This window comes from Aulonocara sp. 'chitande type north' Nkhata Bay, linkage group LG14, assembly GCF_057382095.1.
Source record: "Aulonocara sp. 'chitande type north' Nkhata Bay isolate Kocher_YH1m ecotype deep benthic linkage group LG14, A_spYH_male_GT1.1, whole genome shotgun sequence".
Taxonomy (NCBI): Eukaryota; Metazoa; Chordata; class Actinopteri; order Cichliformes; family Cichlidae; genus Aulonocara; species Aulonocara sp. 'chitande type north' Nkhata Bay.
Window position 1 is genome coordinate 23,234,667 of NC_141357.1, and position 21,338 is coordinate 23,256,004.

Consider the following 21,338-nt stretch of genomic DNA (forward strand, 5'->3'; position numbering starts at 1 on the left):
CATCATTTTGAGACATGTTGAGAAGTCAGTTTTGGTCCCAAACACAAAACCTTCAGTGCACAAGTGCAGAGACGCATTACTACAAGTTCTGAATGTTTTAGTGAGTGACAAGTTATTCCAGTTCATTCAAATGTTGTTGAAAAATGAGTCTTAAATGGGTATTTAACTTGCTATTTTGCACTTCCCCTAAAGTCCCCAAATTATGCAATTGTTACATTTTTAATTAATTATAAACACAGCAATTAAGTCAAAGCTGAAAGTAGGGAGAATCAGAGCAGTTGTTTCATTTAAATCCAATTTGTTATATTAAGCAAGTTTAATACAAGACTTTTCTAGTCCAGCCATCACAGCATACTTTTTTATAAAAATATGGGGGGGGGGAAACAAACCCCCATATTTAACATAAAAAACACAATTTGAAACAAAAGTAGTAGACATAAATCACTATCTTCCTAACTACAGACTATTCCGTCTGCCACATGTACACACATTTGAAGTGAGCTGTCAAGAGGGGAAAAGGGGCCTTTGACTCAGCCCATCTTCTCTGCCATGAAAGAAGTCAAACATTTTGAGGATCCAACTTTTGTCAGCAATTTCTACCAGCCTGCGCATGAACTGACGCCTTGTGAAAATCCATCACAGTTTACCATCACGGTCTTTGTGAAAACAACAAACATTTGCTTTTCTATAACCCACACGGGCTTCTGCAACAAAGTGTATGCAGTCTGAAACATATTCCAACAGCAATGCAAAAAAAAAAAAAAACCTTAATAAATATATTTAATAACAATAAAACGAAATCACCTTATCAGTATGATGAGTACTCACCATAACATTCTAATGATTGCTCAGCTTTATCAAATTTAATTAGATTATAAAGGCTTAGCCTCCAAATAGCTCTGGGTAAGTAAATCACGTGCCGCTCAAGAGCTGAGCTTAAGCCAAGACAACTCTGTACTGTAGCCACAGAGACAAAATGCATTCAAACAAATTAATAGTCCATTAAATAAAAGCAAACCTCTGCCAGCTAATAGTACCTTAAAAGCATATTAGCATTAGAACAGGATAGACACCCATTTATCTCGTAGGAAAGTGTTTCAGCAGCGAGAAAGTCGGAGTTAAGTGAGCATGAAGCCTCGTGCTTCTTCCTTTACATACATGTGACTTCTGGTGGTGGAGGTCTTTATCCCCCACGGCGCTGTGAGTGATGGTCGACCTAGCCCGCACATGATCAATCCCCCCCCCCCTTTTTTTTCTTTACTTTTATTTTTTTTTACATTGTCACTGAAACTCATCCTTCTCATTTAAAAGGTACTGTATCTCCCATGTCTCGATTAATCTCACTCTCTCTCTCTGTTTGCCCTTCCGCTTTTCCTCTCCCTGCATCCCCGCATCCATCTTGTTCCGGCCCTCCCCCTTCCCTCAGGCCCAGCCACCACTCTGGTATTCCCAAAGTCATCTGCAATCAGACATCTTCAGTGGATTAATTACACTGTCCTCACACAACTTGATTGAGCATCTAACATCTACACCCACCTCCTCAGACCCCAATGCTCCCTTCTCACCCCCACCCACTTACAGACGTTGAATCCTTTCTTCTCACCATCTTTTAAGCGCTCTTTCAAGCTGCCCCCATTCCCTCCTTTTTCCACCTTCTCCTCTGAACCTCTGCCTTCACCCTAACCCTGTCTTTTCTAAAACTGCTTGAGCGGTCATCCCCCGTCTTCTCTGAGAGCCTGGTTAATTGGACATTGATTGGAAGAGCCCCTCTCCATGATCTCTCCAGAATATTGGGATCGCACTAATTGAAGAATTAACTTGGGTGAGACTTGGACCTGGAAAAAGAAGCAGGAGAAAGGAAAAGACAGACAAGATGCTTCAGCTTAAACAAATAAAACATCTTTTTTTGTTTGTTTGTTTTTCTTTTTTTCCCCCCCTTTCTCAACATCTCTTCTCTGCTCTATTTTTCTTTCTCTCCCTCTCTTTCTTTCATTCTTTCTTTCTCCCTGTCCTATCCCCCAGTCATGTCTGTCCCGTCTGTAACAACCGAAAATAAAATTAAAATAAATACATAATTAAAATAAATGTCAATCCAATGGACCAATATGGCAAGGCCATGATGATGCACTTGGTAAAGTAAATCTGCCAGGCATCTTTCTTGGCCTCAGACAACAATTCTGATGGCTAAAGATCCAAATGGGACAGACATAAAACAAAAAAAAAGAAATACAACAGCGGACAGACGCATGCACAGGAAAAGGCATGCGATGAACTGCGTTTAACAATGAGTAGGTATAGACAATTTGCCACATTGTGAGAGTCGTTATCATTTGATTTTGAGTGACTTTAATCCATCAGCTTCTTTAACAAAACAAAACAAACAAAAAGAGAAGAAATTAAACTTCTCCAGAAGAAGTCTTTAACTACAGGGCAATCTTAACTTATTTCAGCAAATAAATACACACAGTCTCTTTTTCACTCCTCTCTCCAACACACAACAAACACACACATTTCACATCAATCACAGATCGCAGACCATAACCCCAAAAAGCCGAGTGCAGCTTTGAGTCATTCTAAAATCATGATGGATGACAACTTCCCAAAGCAATCCCTCTGCGTGCCACCATCATTTAACTAAAGGCATCAACCTGCCCCAGCTCCTCTGTTTCCTCGGCCCGGGCGCTCTGGACACCTCCTTTCAAACCCCTGACATGATTCTGAAAAAATATAGTCCTGAGCAGACATATGAAGGCTGCCACTGAAGAATGGGCTTCACCCAAGTTTCTGATCCTGAATCCCCCTCCCCTATCCCCTTCGCAAACTGTAAAGGCAGCGGGAGACGGGACTGTGAGGAGGTTAAACTGACCTCGGGCTCATGCTTTGGAGCAGCTTACCCTGGAGTGTGAGATGACAAAACATTTAGCCCGATCTCACTTGCAGCTCACTGACAGGCTGAAACAAAAGAACAGCCTCGGAGGAATTTCAAATCATTGAATGAATGTCAATTAATTTCACAGGACAGAGTTGAATTGATTAGAATATAAAACAATCTTTCTTGAAAGCAAAAGGGAATTGATGTCCAAGGCCTTCAAACAGCGAAAGGGAGGAAGACAGAGAAACGACAAAATGAAAGGAAAAGACGGATGATTTTGTGCGTATCGGTGTGCGCGCTTAATTGTGTATGTACTCAGGTGCGTGTGCCAGTGCGTTTGCGTGTACGTGTCCGTGTGTGTGTGAGCTCAGCACTTGTGTTGCACGCTTGGCTGGCAGGGTGTGTGTAAAGTAATTAACATGATAGCCTCCATCTCAGCCTGATAGCCTGTTCCCTGCAGCGAGGTCGTTCAACAGACACCAACAGACACCTGAGCTGCATCTCAGACACAACCCTGCATCTCAAATGCAAACACACACACACACAGACACACACAAACATGTTTAACCCACATACGCCTGCTACCAACAAACACCGAGAGCATACGGTTATCGGCGCAAATGACAGGATGCATCTATGCCTGTCAGCAGCACATGGCATGATAGCTGACAAACAGTTTCTTCAAAATAAGCATTTGTTAATTCACCCTGAATATATCTGAGATATATGTATATATATATATATATATATTTTTTTTTTGCAGAGCGAAAGAGAGTGCAGAAACCAAGCAGCAACCTTCTTGGGTCAATGCAGAGGAGCCACAAACTGCAGAACCCCAAATGCTCACACAGACTATTACCACAAATGTTCAAATACCTCTGAGCAGAAATAAGCAGGTTAATAGCAAATTACAAAAAACATATTTTCATTCCCATGGCTACACTTATAAAGGAGGGTAATTTATTTTATAAATGTTTTAAATTTGACAAATAATTATTTGCCCCTTTAAGTGGCAGGTGGATGCCAAAACAGGCTAGCTGCCTTCTTTTTTCACTGAACTTAAAAGTGGATCAAGTTTATAGTTTATATGTCTTGTGAATTATTTTAAATGGAATTACCTCAATAAATAATATGGCTTGCTGTGCCACTCGTGTGTGAGTGTGTGCAGTGGCCACATATAGTTTGCAAAATGCATTTTGCTGTGCAAACTGTGACAGTGCTAGTGAATTAAAGTTGAGGCTGCAACGTGCACCCACAAACCAACAGGTGACAGGCGATGTCAAGATGAAAAATGTGAAGTTGTTTTTAACAGATCCAATCTCCACTGAATATAATTTAACAAAAACTAATGCCAAACTTATGGTCTATGAGTTATGGGAAGTTAGCTGAGATATGCCAGAGATGTGTTTGCATTACGGTGAAGAGTTAATTTTTTTAATTAATTTTGGCCTAAACATGATCACATTTTCATGATGCATACTAGCAGCAGTTCACACAAGCATGATTACAAGAACAATATGGCAGTCAATGACATGAAATAATGTAATAATACTGTAATAATAAGGAATAATGCTTTCTTTTAGTGTACAAAATGTTCTAGTCAAGCAAAAATAGGTTAAGCTCATATGGAAATATATGAATCGTGTTAGGAATGTTGACTATAAGTGCACAGGTGAAAGTTGTTGAAAAGTGGCCCCATATTGGAGCTCTCTATACCAGAAAAAGAGTATTCTTAATGATGCTGTAACTTTTTTAAAAATTTGACTGAAAGGAATTAAGCACATTTTGATTCTGCTAACTGACACATAAACAAAAATGAGGGAGTCAGAAACACAGCTTTGTTGTATGAGATATAAAAACGTTAGTGACGGGCACAGTGCTGATAATATCCTTCCTCCTCCTCCAATACAATCTATTGTTTCCCTCTACTTCTATCCTAATAACCCCCAAGACCTTCACTCTGCTCCTCTAATCCTAAAACAGTGTCTTGATGCAGACCCTCAAACCCCCTCTTTAGCCCTAAACAGTCCTCATTTGCTAAAGGATTAGAGTAAGGGCAACAAGGTCAAAGGTTGGCCACCACCAGAGACCCAAAAAAGAAGAAATACACACAGCGAAGTGAACAGAGAGCCACACAAACACACACTCATTAGCATTGTGTCAACTCTAAATGCGTGATGCTGCTTTAGAGCACACAATCTGAGGAGCAGAATTGCATTATGTATTCACTTACTGTAGGTGTGTAGGCAGGACCCTAACCCCAAGACATGTACTGAAACAGAGACACAAATTTGCATGAGCATGTACAGAACTAAATAAAATTGACCTTAACTCTCTGAGTCGAAAAATACGAACACCCATTTGGGTGAATTAAAAACAGCCGGGGTAAAAAAACAACACCTTTACAACAATATCGCCACTAAGGTATCGCTGAGTGAAGAAGTCTGGGAGAAAGACGAGTGGAAGAGTTGGGGTGAGAAAAGTGATTGTCAGGGAGAGAAGAAACATCACTCTGAAAACTTCTAAAGAAGGCCCTGCTCTGGGTTTTAAATGCTCTCCTCCCTCCATCACTCCCTCTCTCTTCCCACTTTCCTCTCATCCCTTTCATGAATTAAAAGCACGGCCGGTCTGTGGGGAGAAGCATAGTTAATTCCGATCAGATCTCCTCCTCCCCCCCTCTCCTTCTCCCACAACCCTCCTCCTCTCCTCCCTGGGCGACGGTTGCCGTGCAGTCTGACAGACGGAGATGGGATCTGACAGTAAACAGGCGTGTGGATGCCCGGCGCGTGATTGACACGTAGGCAGGTCGGTGGGGGCCCGCCCCCCTCCTAATCCTGCCCTGTCAGCTCTAATTGGGGAGGTGGGGCTCTATGTCACCAAGGTGACTGATTGACAGGACCCCAGCTTTGCATAGATATGAGGGAAAGGTGGGGAGGTTCACGCATGGCAGAACACTGTTAACACTACTATACTGCTAATAGAGATATGTGTGTGTGTGTGTCCGTGTTTTGGGTGTGTGCGTGTGTTTGTGATAGCTGTACACTCATGCACATTCACAGGAGCCCAGATGCAGGTGAACACACTCAAGAACATGGCTGAGCACACAAATAAACCCACAACAATAACAATGAACAACATTGACATGCATACAAGATGTCTGAACACAGAGTGCATCTACAAACACACATACGCACAGCCTCCTGACATGGTGTGATGAAGAGCAGGGGTTGTAAATGCTTCGGAGTGCTCAGATATGGAATTTCGTGGAGCAGCAGTCCAAAGGTCTTCACAATGTCAAGGCCAATGAACAGCAGGGCGAGGATTAGGCACTTTAACAGGGGTGTAACACGTCAACCTGTGGAGGCAAAGATGTATGAGCTGTGTTAAGTGAAAGATCATGTGAGTATCTTTGCATGATCAAAAACCACAAAGTGAATAAAATTAATAATCTTAATATAACACAATATTCTCCTGGGATGACTTGGGTATTCATGGCATTCATGAATGTTACTTTGACATGAACTAAACACTTAAACACAGATGCACACCACATGTAAATCCCCAATAGCAACACCACCGCCACAAAATAGCATCCCATTGCAGGACAACACAGCCTGCATGACTGCCCAGGTTTTCGCAGTGATGCATGGTCTTTGTCATGGCATTGGGTCAGCGCCTTGGCAAAGACCTAAAGGTATAGTGAGCAGCCCCATTCCATGAATGCCCCGCCTAAAAAGCCCACAGAATCCCAGTGCCAGACAAACAAAACCCAAAGAAAGAAACAAAAAAAGCAACATTTTACAACTTCAACCTAAAGCGCTCTATCTAAGCAAGATAGCATGGGTGCTGTAGGAGTAAAGTCAGTTTCAGTCCACTTCCTACAACACACCCCAAGAGATTCCTTGTTCATTACCTAACAGCCACACCTATTTTTCTGCCACATAAAGAACTTTATATTTACATTTATATCTGCATCTATACATATTTACATTTAAATGTATATCTTTAAGATATATTTGAATGTCATTCAATGAATTTGATTGGAATAAAGACGTTTTACCAAAAACCTCCTTGAAATTGGGTTGGTTGCTAGCAGATTGCAGTGGTCACCTGTACATGCATGGAAGATGCCAACTTGTCTGTAAACATTCATTTACTCTCTAAGCTATAGTGAAATTTTAAATTAAGGTTAATTAATTAACAAATTCGCATTAAAAGCAAAAGTTGTGCCTTGCTGCTACAGCTGATAAATTTCAAAAGTCACAACATGCGGGTGAATAATTGGACTCTGTTTCTGGTTTGGGTTGCAATTTTTAAAATTTGAATACAGCTAAAAGAGCAGTTTGCAGACTTCTTCCATATAAACCACAGGCATTTGAAGTGACCAGTCAGCAACTAAAGCAATCGCAATGAGGTTTTCCGTGTAGTACTGTTTACATCTTTGCAATCAGCTTCACACCAGGGCACCCAAACAACATCCCACAACCACCAAACCGGCTAGCAAACAGTGGTTACCATGAGGTTGCTGACCAGTTTCTAAGCCTGCATGACTGAGGCTGAAGCAAGTCATTTCATAGTAACTGCCAGCAGTCTCCAGCAACCCCTCACAATCAGCAAGGAAATACACATTTCACTCTAGTGAGCGGTGGTTCCCAGATGTGTTGCCAGTGTGTAGGCCTGAGTGGCTAGGTTCAGCATTTTTGCGCTACATTAGCATGTTAGCAGGCTAACATTCAGTTGCTAGCATTAAGCACAAGGTACACCTAAGACAAAAGTGAAATACTGAACCAGTGAAATTTGGAAAATTAAAAAAGTGGATACATTTTATTCTCCGAGAAACATGAATATCTGAGACAACAGACCAGATCATGCATTATTTTTCCTTCTGTGCAGAAACAGCTGACATGTAGCTGGTGTTTCATTTCAGCAAACATAGATAAAAGTTTGAAGTCAGAATAGTGAGAATTTCAGTGAGAAAGATATTAGTTAAATAAATCCTACCTTTATTAAGGTTGTGATGATGTTTACAGATGCTCATTTACGCTTCTGATCTTTCGGAGTCCAAAGGTTTGGCTAGTTTGTGGAGTGGTTTGAGTACATCCCACTTTTCACTAATAAGTTTTGCGAGTGATATTCTATGTTTTAAAGGCCTGAAACATATTAAAATTTAAGTCTGAGACCACAAACAAATCACCTAAAATAAGGATACTGTTTCATAAGAATGTGTCAAAGACCACTGCTGTAAAATTACCTTAATCTAATGATATCTGATTTTGGAGGGGTAATTATAAATTGTTAACTGTCATACAACATAGCTGTTATCTTTATGTGTGAATTTATTTTAGTGGTAGTGTGCGTGAGTGCTTGTGTGCACGTGAATGGGTGCACGCATGCGTGCATTTTGATTGACAGCTGCCACTGACCTGTGCCAGTCAGAGTGCCATGCTGCAGGGCGGTGGGGTCGATCGCTGCGGAGATGACCTTCGCCCTCATCTGCATCCTGCCTTCATTAGCAGAGCCAGGCAAGGAGAATAACAACCCAATAAATTAATAAAGAGAAAGAGGGAGAGTGGAGAGAAGGCAGGGTGGGAGGGAGCGGACAAGAGGAGAGCAAGAAGAGCAAGGGTAAAATGGGAAGAGAGTACAGGAGGGAAGGAAGCAGATGCCAGGAAAGGAACCATATGAGAGGAAAGAGCGGAGCGCTAAAGTATAGACGGGTGTAAAGAGATAGAGGGAAATACTAGCAAAATAGGGTGTGTGAACATGAGTGTGAAGGCTAAGGGTCTTCGGTCAGTTCAGGCAGAAAAACAGGCTAGTGAATAAGAGAAAAAAGCAGGAGAAGACAACGGGCAGAGAGGGTAAAGGTAACTGTTAAATACTTTATAACCCTATCAATAAAATCCAAATGCAGATTAAAGATGACTCTGCAGTATATTGTGAGAATGTACCAAACCCCAATTGAACAGAAATTATTTACCCAAGAAGGGCTGCAAACTGATATTGCCAGATATATTCCTCGTGCTGATTCACCACAGTGGCTCTGAGCGCCGTTAAAAAGAGTATTGATACATTACCATCTGTACTTGGTGTTAAATGCCAGTATAGAAAGTGATTCTCTAACTGGCCCAGGGAGTCAAATTTAGACGAGGGCCAAATGTTCCAGATTTTCCCTCTCGTTCATGATCGGGATGAAGTTAGCATGCCAACCACACAGCAAATGTGTTAATAAAGCATGAGGTCTAATCATCTACTATTTCACTGGATACATAGCCTTGCCGGTCTTGTTCACAAGAGCACAGAAATACAGGAAAATACCTCTCGAAAACCTCCACACTTGCAGTAAAAAGACACACAGCAGAGTCCAAGGGAAGCTTTCCGCGTAAATAAATTATGAACAAGTATGTTACGCAGGATAGACTGTTGGTTGGAGCTTTCCCAGGAGGCCTCTAGCAATGATACTTTCTCATCTTCCAGCAGAGTTGTATAGCATGCACCACCTTCCATTACTCCATCTTTGCGCATGAAAATACGGTCTATCCTTATGCCAGGAGATCTATGTTTTAAATTCCTCAAAGTGTAGCTGTTTCCAGCAATGAACTGCACCGTTCAAACTTATCTGGTGTTGCTAACACAGTGCTTCCCAACATTCAAGTCAGATCTAACCCCACTGCCCTTACAGATGACAGCAGTGACACCACAGTTGATTATGTATAAGTTTTCTACTCATATAGTCTACAGTGTTTTTGTTCAGTGGTCTGTCAAACCTGTACACATCATTAGGCAAGCTAATTTATAGTCTTTCCACTGCCTCCATTAAAAGGCAGTTTCCCACCAGTCTCTGGCACTGATTTTTTTTTAACCACTCCTTAATACAAATCCCTTTAGTTGCGAGATATCTAAAGGGTTTCTTGCCTATACTTCCTTTTTACCAGTCCCTAAGGCAGTGAAGCAACCCTAAAGCACAGCATTTCCACTACCATGATTCAAAGCTGTTATTGGGTTCTTCTCCTGAAATGCTGTTCTTTGATCTGTACCAAACATGTCTACTGCTACTATGACTGAACAACTCTATCTTTGATTCATCTCTCTAGCACGCATTCCTCCAAGTATTCTGGTTTGCCTACATGGTCAACGGACAAACAGTAGTTCAGGTGCAATGCTCCTACTTGAACAAAGGATTCTTTGGTACACAGCCTTTCCAGTTGAATTGTGCATAATCTCGTTCATGTAGCTACATGCTGATCCTGAGATGAAATTTAGGGGTTCTTTTTGTGTTAAGAAGCCTGTTCTTGGAATGAATTTCTTTGGAGAAAGCAAATTTCGATAAATTAGACAGGTCACTTAGAGATAGATGATACATGTAGATTTCCAACATTGAACTTATAATCTTTTTTTTATCTAAAGATCTTAAAGGTCTGTTTAGTTGTTAATGTGATGATACCACAAACCCCAGTATCAAAAAGAACAGCACAGAGACCTCAGTTTTAAGGAGGGCCCCTGAAACTCTCTGAGTTTCAAATCTTTGTCATCTAAATGTTGAGGTATACTTTATCTCTCATTGTGACTCATCTTTATTATTTGTCTATTGTTATTTATCATTATCATTTGCTGAAATTACGAAAATACTGCACAACAAAAAAAGTTATGCCTCATTTGTGTTTACTACATTTATCAGTAGACAGTGGATCTATGAGGATGTGGCTCCACAGTGTAGTGGTTTACACATTTGCCTAACCAATGAAAGAGCCTCGGTTCGTGGCTGGGAGGAGACACAAATTTCTTTAGAGTTGCCTCAGGAAGTGCATCCAGCATAAAAATCTGTCAAATTAATATGCAGAGCTACCTGTTTTGGCAACCCTTTGTGAATAAGGAACCATAATATGTGTTTGTCCAAACAAATGAAATTGGATGTCTTTTGCTTTCATGCTACACTTCCTCCGGGTGTATTTGTAGTTGGAAATCCCTTCTGACTCACTTTTGAATCATTTCTGACTGGAACACAACTTGCAGTCAGAAAACAGTATAGATGTTTCAGTTTGAGATACTGAGAGTTCATCAAGCCAGTCACAGACAAGTCTAACTGAATTTGGAGAGGCAGCAGCATCAGTTCTCCCAGGAGCAAAGCACAGCCTGCCATAACCGCCTAATAACACACATAACATCAACAAGACCCATCTGCTGAGAAGACAAAGGCAGTGCGCCTTTTCCATGTGTCTACCCATAAAGTGCTGCCTGTTCAGGGTCGAGGAGTGTGAGTGCCGGTGAGCGGGCCCTGCTGTGCAGGGGAGGAAATTCTCAGGACGATCGATGCAGAGGATTAGGACCGGCTTTGGGGCTCAGAGGCCTGGATCTGAGCAGTATTCTCAGTGGGGCCCCTGGGAGAGCTGGAGAGGAAAGCTGGAGGGAAGAGAAGAGGAGGGGCAAGGAAGAGAGGAAAAAGGGCTAACCTGGAACTGTCAAGAGGCTGAAAGAAGGTTGGCCGGGCTGGGAATAGAAGAGCATTCGGCTCACCAGGTGACATTATGATTGGCACTGAAACCCCACCACCCACTCTAATAAACACATACTGGTCAGCCTGATTGGATAAGCTGGAAAGTACAGAGGGAGGAGGAGGAGAGTTAATGTAACAAAATAGAGAAAACAGATCGACGAACTTGGATGAAGTCGGCTATTTGGTCTCCTTACACTCCATCTTTTAATTTTCTTCCGGCCAAATCCGTAGTTGTCTTCTAACTCAATGAGCGCGGCGCACAACAAAAGGCTCCGTGCGTCTGTGTGTCTGCCTCTGATGCTCATGATTGGTCAGCCCGTTCGCCAGCTCGCCGCTCTCCCCCGGGTACAGACGGTTGGATCCATGATTCATTTTGCAATGAAGAAAAAAGGAGAGAGCGCATGTGAGAGAAGAAACAGCCAAGACCACTGGGAAATTATACGGTGGAGCAGCGTGGTGGATCTGGAATTAAACGGCATAATTAATCAAGTAAAAAAACAAGCACGTTGCTCATACATTTATTATTTGCATTTTTTCCACTTCAGGAGATGTAATCAGCAGATATACATTGGGGCCCCTGATCCTTGTCACAAGGACCTGAAGGCTGAGCGCCTGTTTCGACCACTGACCCTCAAAGTATAAAGTAGGATCAGTTCTGCCCAATGCTTTTTTTAAAATTCATCACTGACTATCATCTTCACACAATGCCCTCTGCCTCCAAAGTAATCTCTACAACAAGCAGAACAAGCCTCACAGAATCACGTTGTTGTCTCCCTATGCTTTAAATTAGGGCGTCTGCAAAATTGGGTTCACAACTCCGGGCCCTCGGCGGAGTTGTTCTGTATTATGAGGTGCGCGCTCTTGGCACGATGAAGAAAAAACCCAAAAAAATAGCCACTTTTGGAAAAACATGGTGGACTCGCAGGAATATGATCACACAGCTGCAAAGGCAAAGCCGTGTAAACATGGGGCGAAGGAAATTCAGAATGGCAAAATGTGGCAACAAAACTCGCACCGGGCTTCATGACATTTTGTAGCACTGTAACCGCGTGACAGCTGTTGCTTCTTCTTTCAGTGTTCCCTGGTTTCCCTCTAAGTGATCCCCGCCTCTCTTAAAGATGCACTTACAAATTGGGCACAGATGATTTAGCTTATTTGAAGCTCGGTTAGCTGTCTCATCTAGCTGTAATAAGCCATTTATCAAATTACTGATTGGCACGTGTTTTTCTCACCGCCTTCTTCTTTTGTAGCAGACAAATGCTGCTGATTGGAGTTAAACCTAACTTAAGCCAACATTTGGAGTTATAAAAATTTAATGTCACCCCTTATAAGCCGTGTTTTTTTTTTTGTTTGTTTTTTGAAGGGCCCCTTTGTGTGACCCTGGCCTCCCTGGCCTGTGGTCACTTTGACTGTGATATGATATGCAAAAAGTTGTTAAGTGCATGAATGCATATTAAATCCCTCTCAGGAAGCCCAGAGTTGTCTTAGCAGACATTTACATTATGTAGATCCTCATTTCATAAAAAGCTAATTAAATGTATGCTAGCATGCACACAGAACTTTGACTTACTTTCAGACATTTGAATGTTTTTTAATCAGCATATCCCATGTATCCTAATATGTTTTCCTCATTGTTCTGTGATCAGTGAAAATGTAAGGCGTATTTATAGGATCTGATCTCTTAGCTCATCTCATACACACTACATTTTACTCACTTATCAATCCTTTATAAGTACTGGCAGTAAGAGTAGCTATAACAGGCTGTTTTTTATTGTGGGAATATTGATTTTCCCCCTCCATGCGCCACACATACACACAGGATAATCAGCATGAATGGGTCATATATACACATTTGCACATCATGGATATCCTCCGCTTTCACCCACGTTATACCCATTACACATAAATACCTCCGCCAAACAGTTTGAAACGTATCACTCTTCAGCTGGTCAATATGGCTTGTTCCTGAAGCGCCATCATCAATCGAGGTATCAATATGGAAATACCACTGTGACCCAGACATTAATCAATTGGGCTCCTAGGGGAGGAGAGGCAGGGCAGGGGCACCTAAAATCGTCAATGAGACGGATCGGGCCGCAGTCAGGCTCGGACAGTCTGTATTGATAAGAGCATTTCCACCTGTAGCGGCCCGAGCGGAGAGACAGGTCGCATCTGAATTCAATACCCGCCGCCGCAGCTGCGCGCTCCGAGCCCAGAAAGACACGGTTGAGCGGAGATACGTGCCTCGACTTATCATAAGACCAGTCTCTTTTCTCCATATATGTCGCCTTCCTCCTCATCCCCATCCACAATCTTTTCCTTCTGCCTCAGAACTTTTAGGCCAATGCGCCGCGCGGAAAAAGCATCACGTCTCTAACGCAGACTAACAATGACTTTATATTAAGTTCTTTTGTCTTTATTCCGAGGCTTACTTTGCTGAGCACCCCCTCCCGCCACCGCCTCCCTCTCCTCTCACAATCTCTGGAGTTTAGTCAAACCTGTTTCCTCCCCCAACTTCAGACTGTGAGAGAGGAAGTCAGTGAGAAAAGTCTTCAGATGCTCGTTTCTCGCATCCATCTCGCTGCGAGCGCGGGATTAAAGTGCCTTCTCACCGCTGACACCCAAATCTTGACACAATCAATTAGATCCGCGCTCACTGCTTTTGCTTCGTTTACCCAGATACAGTAAGCAGAGAGGTGGATGGTTGGTAGCGTGAGACAAGTCAGCCTCCTAGTGGTGCGCTTGCGTATGCGCAAGGAAGAGGAGGAGGATCGCTTTACTAAAACAAAGTGGAACATTAGATCAGTGCAGCCGGGTAAAGAAAAGGCAAAGGTTGGGTTCGAAACCGTGCAAATCTCCGTGAACGCAACATTGGCTTGTCAAGCAATGTTGACAGTCCCCATATTTGACTTCCAATCACATCCCAGAGCACTCTCTCCCTCATGGTGCTTCTTAAAGGTTAGAGTTCATGGGTCGTGTGTCCTGTGTGCACACAGGCCTGCCCTTTTCATTCCTAATCAGCTGCTCTTTTTTTTTCTTACTGTGCCAGAATGGAGCGATGCACCACAAAGGTCATGGACATGGATTTCCTTTGGTTTGACTCAATGAAAAGGTCAGATGAGGGCACCATGAAATGGCAGTGAGGCCTTCACATCGGCCACACAGGGACCAGAGTTCTTACATCACCCTGAAATGGCACAGACCGAGCCTCTCTTGGGCCGCTCTCGCAGGATCCAGGAAGGTCCTGTGGGCTGCTGTGACCTTGTCCCCGTCCCCCTGTGACTTAAGTGTCCCTCAGCAGTGTGCAGAAAGAGCAGAGCATCAGACTGTGGTACAGAGATTTGTGTGAAACTAAACTCTTTTTTTTTTTAGCCCATGGTATAAGTATACTTCTGCTAAACTGCATTATAATATACCAAAAAGCTGTCTTCTATAAAAGACTCTGTACTTTTCTCCATCCTGACATTTCTTGTTGAAATGTGAAATGTCTTTGCTGGTGTTTTTATATGTTTATAACAGCACTGTCTGTCTTTATAAAGGTGCACTAGATTCATATTTAGCTTCAGTTCACGAGACCACTTTTCTGTGGTGATCATAGCTCTCTTTGGCATCAAATCACAACACTTGCAGACATAGACAGGTAAACTACCAGCTCACTTAATATCCACTGGTTTAGTCGTCAGCTTCCTTCCTTCCTCCTTTAACTACAGCTTTGTTCAAATACCCCATTTAAATAAAGCAGCATTTTTGTTGAGCACCACCATAATTATCCAACAGCCTACAAAAATAGATGAAACGTGAGCATTACCTCTGTTTCAAACTGAATGACATTATTTTTAGATTGGAATTCTTATGATTTATCCCTATGGTGTTATGTGAATAAACTTAATAGTCAGTTTTAACACTTTAAGGCTTTAAAATGTTGACAGAAATAACCCAAACACCATCTGGACACAAGTACACCCATAACATTTGACCAATCACACACCTTCTTGGTCACTGAGAGCTATTAATGATTGTAAATATTTACCACAGTCTGTAGTTAATAGAATTAATTTCTATGACACCGTTTTTATTTTTTTCATTTCTTACGACAAAGCTTTATTAAGAGAGGATTCACCAGTTGAAATATCTGGGCTGTTATGGTAGCTTGGGGTTTCCTAACACATGACGTAACTAAACCGATAAAGAGACACAGGAGACGAGAGTTTTACAAGATTTGATTTATTAACTATGATACAGATCACATAAGGCCTTGCTGTATACACCATTCCCATTGAGACAAATTACCATACTCAGTAAATAATGAGTTTTTTTTTTGTTTGATGTTATCATTTCAGTTTACAGTACTTCATTTATTTATTTTTGTATCATTTCCACCCCACCCCCCATCATTTCTTAATATTTTTTTTATTATCTCTTAAATAGTGAGAGTGGTGGAGCCCACTTCCTTGGTCCGGAAGAAATCATGCACTATACTGGGCTGGTCTCTCAATCGTTCATCAAGAAATTGTTAAAAATGCTTCTTTTTTTTAATTAATAAAATAAACCATAAAAAGAAACTTTCTCTATCACCACTGACTAAAGGGAAAAGTGTTAGACCCCCTAACATACCAATAAACAACCATTTGAATATAGCTTTGCTTGTTTCTGAATTTAACTTAACAGACATCTGTCACCATTGTTGCAAAAAAGAAAAAAAAAAAAACAAGAAAAAGGAAAGCAATGCAGCCACAAATTATCGCTCAAAGTCACATTTTCAATTTTTTTTAATTATCCAATGTTCTCCTAAACTGTCACTTTTGCTTCCCATCTCTCACTCAACCCTTTTTTCCCCTCCAGTCTTTGGCTGCCTCACAGTCAGTTCAGTATTAACACATTGATATACACAGGGAACGCCACTGGCCGGCGTTCACACACAAGTACCAGTGGTCACCCCTCCTTCTTCCCTCCGTCTCCCAAATAAAGATCCCATTCACCAGTTTGCTGTCTGTCTTCCCTCCCTCTCGCTCCCCCCTCCCCATTCTCTCTCACACTTTCACTGAGGATCAGTGTGTGTAATCTGGACGAGCTAACAGGGTTACACAGTTGGGTAATGACCGCGAGAGGAGCTGCATTCCTCTCCTTCACGTTTGGTGGGATCACACTGGTGTCTGGCCATTTGCCAAGCAACGCTTGCTAGCATGTTAGCTCCGACCTGCTCAAACACACACTCTTACACACAAACTGTACATACACTCACACACACGCAGTAAATAGGTAGTGTGGACTGATAAAAGCTCCTTTAAGAGTTCAGTGACTGGCTGAATGTTTTTTTTCTTATATCTTTGGGCAGAGAGAGAGAGACGCGCAAAGATGCAATTTAGTGTCAAACAGAGCAGGTGACCTCAGTGAGCATCTGCTTAACATTAACACACATAACTTCACATTCTTACTCAAACTCAAAGCACGTGCATGAATGCACACGCACTGCAAAACCTGCTTCGATCGGGGCTCAGCAATTCTCCTCGAGCCCCATCTTGCTGGTTTCTACGGTAACAGCAGGCTGTGAGCAGAGGAATTCATTCGAGTCATGCAGACGGATGAATGGACTGTCTGTTCTGTCTGCTGTCTCTCCCGGACCCAACTGTCTCTTGGACAGCGAATGACGAGGGGAAGCGGCGGCGTAACAGTCACGATGGAGGGAGTTTGGCGTAGTGGTTGCACTCTTGCAAATTACATTTTGCGTCCACCAAGAGCAGGTTTTAATCTTTGTTTTAGAGACATGTCTCTAAACACTGTCTCATGAGAGGACAACACGCTGGGGCCTAGAGCAGCGGTTACCAATAATTTCCAAGGATAAAAAGCCTCCCACCTCTCAAGGCTTGAGCCTTACTTCCAGCTCTTATTTCTTGCATGTAATGCTACATTGTGCCTCAGTCTCTAAGGCTTCATATTCTTTCTCTAAAATAACTTCTGGGTAGTGGAATGAACTCCTTTACAAAGGGCTGAATGTTGAGTCGGTGCCCACAGGGGACTAACAACTAAAGACACAAAGGCAATTTCATTCACTGCATGCTTAACCAACTGCAATGTGGCCACATGCTTTGCGGTTCCACTGTTAGGATCTATGTAATCTCAACTGATTTTTACCAGATTTAAAACTGCCACAGTTGCTTAATTTATAATTTTACACTTAAGTTTAACCTACTTGACAGATTATTCTTGACAATTGCACCTAAGAGAGAATCTGAAGCAACACAAACCACAGTAGGAGAAGGATGCTACGCCCATGCAGCAGTGGAAGCAACGGCAATACCCATTTCTTCCTCTAGATGTCAGTGGTGTGCTCTCAGAAAGAGACAGTAGGGTGGACTGACAATAAAGTGAACAGTGGCTGTCATGTCATGGCAGCTCCAATTTAAAATGTGCCTTAAAAGTGCTCAGAAAAGTGCTTTATGAACAACGTCCTTGGTATGAAAACTGCAGCACCAGCTCACTCGTGAATCCACCACAGCGTGAAAGAAGAAACATGACAGGCGGGGATCCAAACCTGGAATTATTTCCACTCTCTGTCTAATGCAGGGAATTTCAACAAAACGTCAGGGATACAGGTGTGCTCAGGGAAGCAGCCAGCCAGCCAGCCACACATTACACTAGTTGCCAGTTCGGCTGGGATTTTTCATAAATGAACAACATAATAAAAACAAATGGGGACAGTGGTAATGGGAACGTTGACTGAAGGCTTTCACCAAATAAAATAAAATAATCACATTTTAAGCTGTTTGTGTTTACGAGAACAGAGCATGAGGATGAAGTTCAAAGTGACAGAGAGTGGGAGGAGCCTTCCCAAAAATGCATAGACAGCACAGTGCCCACAATCCTTTGCTCTAATTTGCTGCCCAGTAGATCCAGTCGGGTGAGTTTTTTTTTTTTTTTTTTTCTTTTTTTTTTTTCAATGTGCTTGGCGTACTGCCTCAACTAAAACTGATTTTGTCTGTGTGTGTGTGTGCGGCAGAGTAAAGGGTTGACAGATAGGAATTTGTGATCGAGGAGAACATCCTGTTGGGTGAGCAGCAACTCGTGTCTCTTGCTCAAGTCCTCTGTACAGTGGTGAAAGAAACAAATGTGTGTGTTCAGGCTCTCTTATCCACTTTGTCTCAGATGCAGCCTCCAATTACATACAGCAGGTGGATTGATTTGCAGAAAAGAAAAAAAAAAAAAAATGAAAAAACAAACGTGTGCAGGCCACCAAATTTCCCAGCACAATCAGAAGCTAAGGGACTGAGGAGAATGGCTGTTGGAGGCACACTGGCCACTGGGTGTTTGCATTAAGTGCATGGTTGTGTGTACGCTGAAGCAATCCCAACATAAAGGACTACACATTCACCCTTGTAATTTACTTCTTAGTCCCTCCCTGAGTCCCTTTAACAATTACTGATACATCTGACTCTTCATTCGCCTGTTTGTCTGTAGATTTGCTATAAGGCAAGGAGGGCAGATCTAGATGAAGTGAGACTGAGAGACAGAAAGGGATAAAGTGGCAGGGAGGGAGAAAGATCATACTGTCAGTTCAAAGGCTCCTCAGTGTTTCTCCTTCCTGGCTTCTGTGTGTCCGTTTTTCTGAAAGCACTGAAGGCTGAAATAAATGCCCCCCTTCTTCTCCCTGTACATACTGCATCTCACTCGCTCTCTCCCAACTTCCTACTTCAATTCATCTCCTTCACATCGTTCCCAAAACTTCAAAATCTCTCATTCTGAAACCTTTAAACTGAATCTTGTTATCCTTCTGCTTTTTCCCCCTCCGCTTTCCCTTGATCCCTGATTCACAGTGTGTGTTGCTCTGTCGGGGGGTGATGCGGGTGCAGGGAGGGCGGCAGCAGGGCCGGGAGCGGCGACTGGGGAGTAGGAGGCGGGGAATGGGATGGGGACTGATGCTGATGGGAATGATGGTGGATAGGAGGACCATAGTGAGGAATAACAGGTGGAGTGGCAGGGAGGACGTAGGGAGTTGGGGACGGAGCTGTTGAGGATGAGTAGCCTCCAGCCATGCAGGAGTAGGCAGAGGTTCCTCCTCCGGAGAGCGTAGCTGTGGGGGAGCCAGGGAGGCCGTCAGCCAGTGGCTGATTGTAGAAGAAGTATGCACACTGTTGGATGAAGCTCTCGATGATTGTCTGGTAGGTGCGGGTAGCAGTCAGAGCATCCATGGTGGTGAAGTCTGGTCTCATGAGCGTGGGCCAGAAACAGATGGACAAGTTCTCACTGGTCATCAAGTTCATCTTGTTGTTCTGGCTCACCCTGGAAAACAGAAAGAAAGAAGTGAAATTATATGATCATTGTCGGCAGGCTACCCCCCCCCCCAAATATCTGTAGGAAACATTTTTGATAAAACTCAAAGTTTCTAGAAAAAAACTCATTATTTTGAAAACAAACATAAATCATACATAAAAGTAAACCAACACAGTTCCAGTGAACAGATTGCACACATTATTATTTGTTTATGTAAAGGAATGACATTGCTTCACTTCGCTAGGTTGCATCGACAACATCACACCACTGTCAACAGGAACATGGTGACATTGGTTATGCACATGCACCTAATCAAAATCAGTGTTTTATTTTATGTCTTAAATCTTGAATTGGCCCAGGATCTGATAAGGTCCTTCAGAGCATGAGCGTGTTTCACAAATTTTGAGTTTAGAATCTCACAGAATATAATTACGTTTTTTTCTTATGATGTGAAGTTCAAGAGTCTCTCAATTTACAACCATGTAGAGGTGAAACTGTCTCTTGATAAGATAAAGAAAGCCCAAACTGTAAAATAACCTTATTTTTTTAATAACTGATATGCCCCTTCTTTTTTATTTAATCATCCTGTCACCTTTAGAGGGGGTTAGGCCCTCAGGTCGATGGCCACTATTTTATATACACTTTTGAATTCAGGTTTCAGTTTTCCTGACACATGCTGATAACAGAATTATTCATTTATTACATAAATTAAAATGTAACATCCACTACCCTCCATTTCAAAATAGAGATAACGTGACCACGGCATTAATGACGATCATTTCTCAGACTGAGTAAAACCTCTGTTCATCAGTAAGCTCATCACACTGATATCACCCTTGGGTCACTTGACTGTCTGACCAGTGGTGTAGTCAGCACAGTCGCCAGAAGTCATCTGACCCCCACCGTTCACTCACTTGTTCAAGTGGCTGATGACATATTTGAAGACCTCATAATTCTCCTTAGGGAAGCGGCGCAGAACATCCTTCATCGTCTGGAAGCGTTGCTCCCTGTCGTTGATCTCTGAATGGTGGCAAAGAGAGACGGGAGGTTAGCAGGAGGGAGAAAAGTGGCTGAAAGACAAGATTAGAAGAATCTGAGGAGAAGATGTCAGGGGAGAGCGAGTGGAGAGTAAAGAAAGATTAGGAAGGGATGGGGAGAGCACAACTGAATAGCAGAGAGCTTGAAGAGCATGGGGAGGCAATTTCAGCTCTAAAAGCAGAGGTCTGTGCAGGACACATTGATTTAATCCTAATATAAAATTTTCTCCCTGACAAAATCAAAAATATTTGAACGGACTCCAGACTAGATTCATAAAAATAATATATAAAAAAAAAACAAAAAAAAAACCCCATTGGACAAGGACCGCACACACTGCAGCAGAAATACACCATGCATACACCCATTACAGTGTCCTGCAGCTTACAGCAACACACACACACACACTCGCACACTGACACACACTCAGGGTGTGTTAAGCCTGATGGCAGTGAGGAGTGAGTCAGACAAACTGACGTCACCGGCTAACACAGTCCATTGAGAGTGCGGGAGTTTGTGTGTGTGTGTGTGCGTGAGTGAGGCAGAGAGCAGCAGCGAGAAACAGCAGATGTTCTCCTGCACATCACAAACATGATTTACAGTCGCACAATCTGAGTTTGTATTCCCACAATGAGGTCAGTGCGGATCAAAAACAGATCTGGGACCGAACGA

The 21,338-nt window shown here is 42.5% G+C and overlaps 2 protein-coding genes across 5 annotated transcripts in view; both read right to left on the minus strand.

The window, feature by feature from the left end:
* npas1 (neuronal PAS domain protein 1) overlaps positions 1-13,784 on the minus strand; it is a 67,701-nt gene extending 53,917 nt beyond the window's left edge. Inside the window, exons 1-4 of one of the 4 annotated variants that reach the window (XM_086261625.1) lie at positions 11,558-13,784; positions 11,320-11,460; positions 8,296-8,376; positions 6,063-6,227 (exon numbers count right to left, since the gene is read on the minus strand). The gene's annotated coding sequence lies outside the window, so the exon portion shown is untranslated. Of the gene's footprint in view, positions 1-6,062; positions 6,228-7,387; positions 7,430-7,873; positions 8,088-8,295; positions 8,377-11,319; positions 11,461-11,557 lie in introns of those variants that run through there. The other 3 variants (XM_086261627.1, XM_086261624.1, XM_086261626.1) reach the window with 3 other exon arrangements.
* Positions 13,785-15,571: 1,787 nt separating this feature from the next.
* Positions 15,572-21,338, minus strand: part of arhgap35a (Rho GTPase activating protein 35a) — a 65,709-nt gene continuing 59,942 nt past the window's right edge. Inside the window, exons 6-7 of the mRNA XM_086261631.1 lie at positions 20,546-20,651; positions 15,572-19,640 (exon numbers count right to left, since the gene is read on the minus strand). Coding sequence (XP_086117757.1) covers positions 19,169-19,640; positions 20,546-20,651 — 578 coding nt within the window. The 3' untranslated portion in view covers positions 15,572-19,168. The remainder of the gene's footprint in view (positions 19,641-20,545; positions 20,652-21,338) is intronic.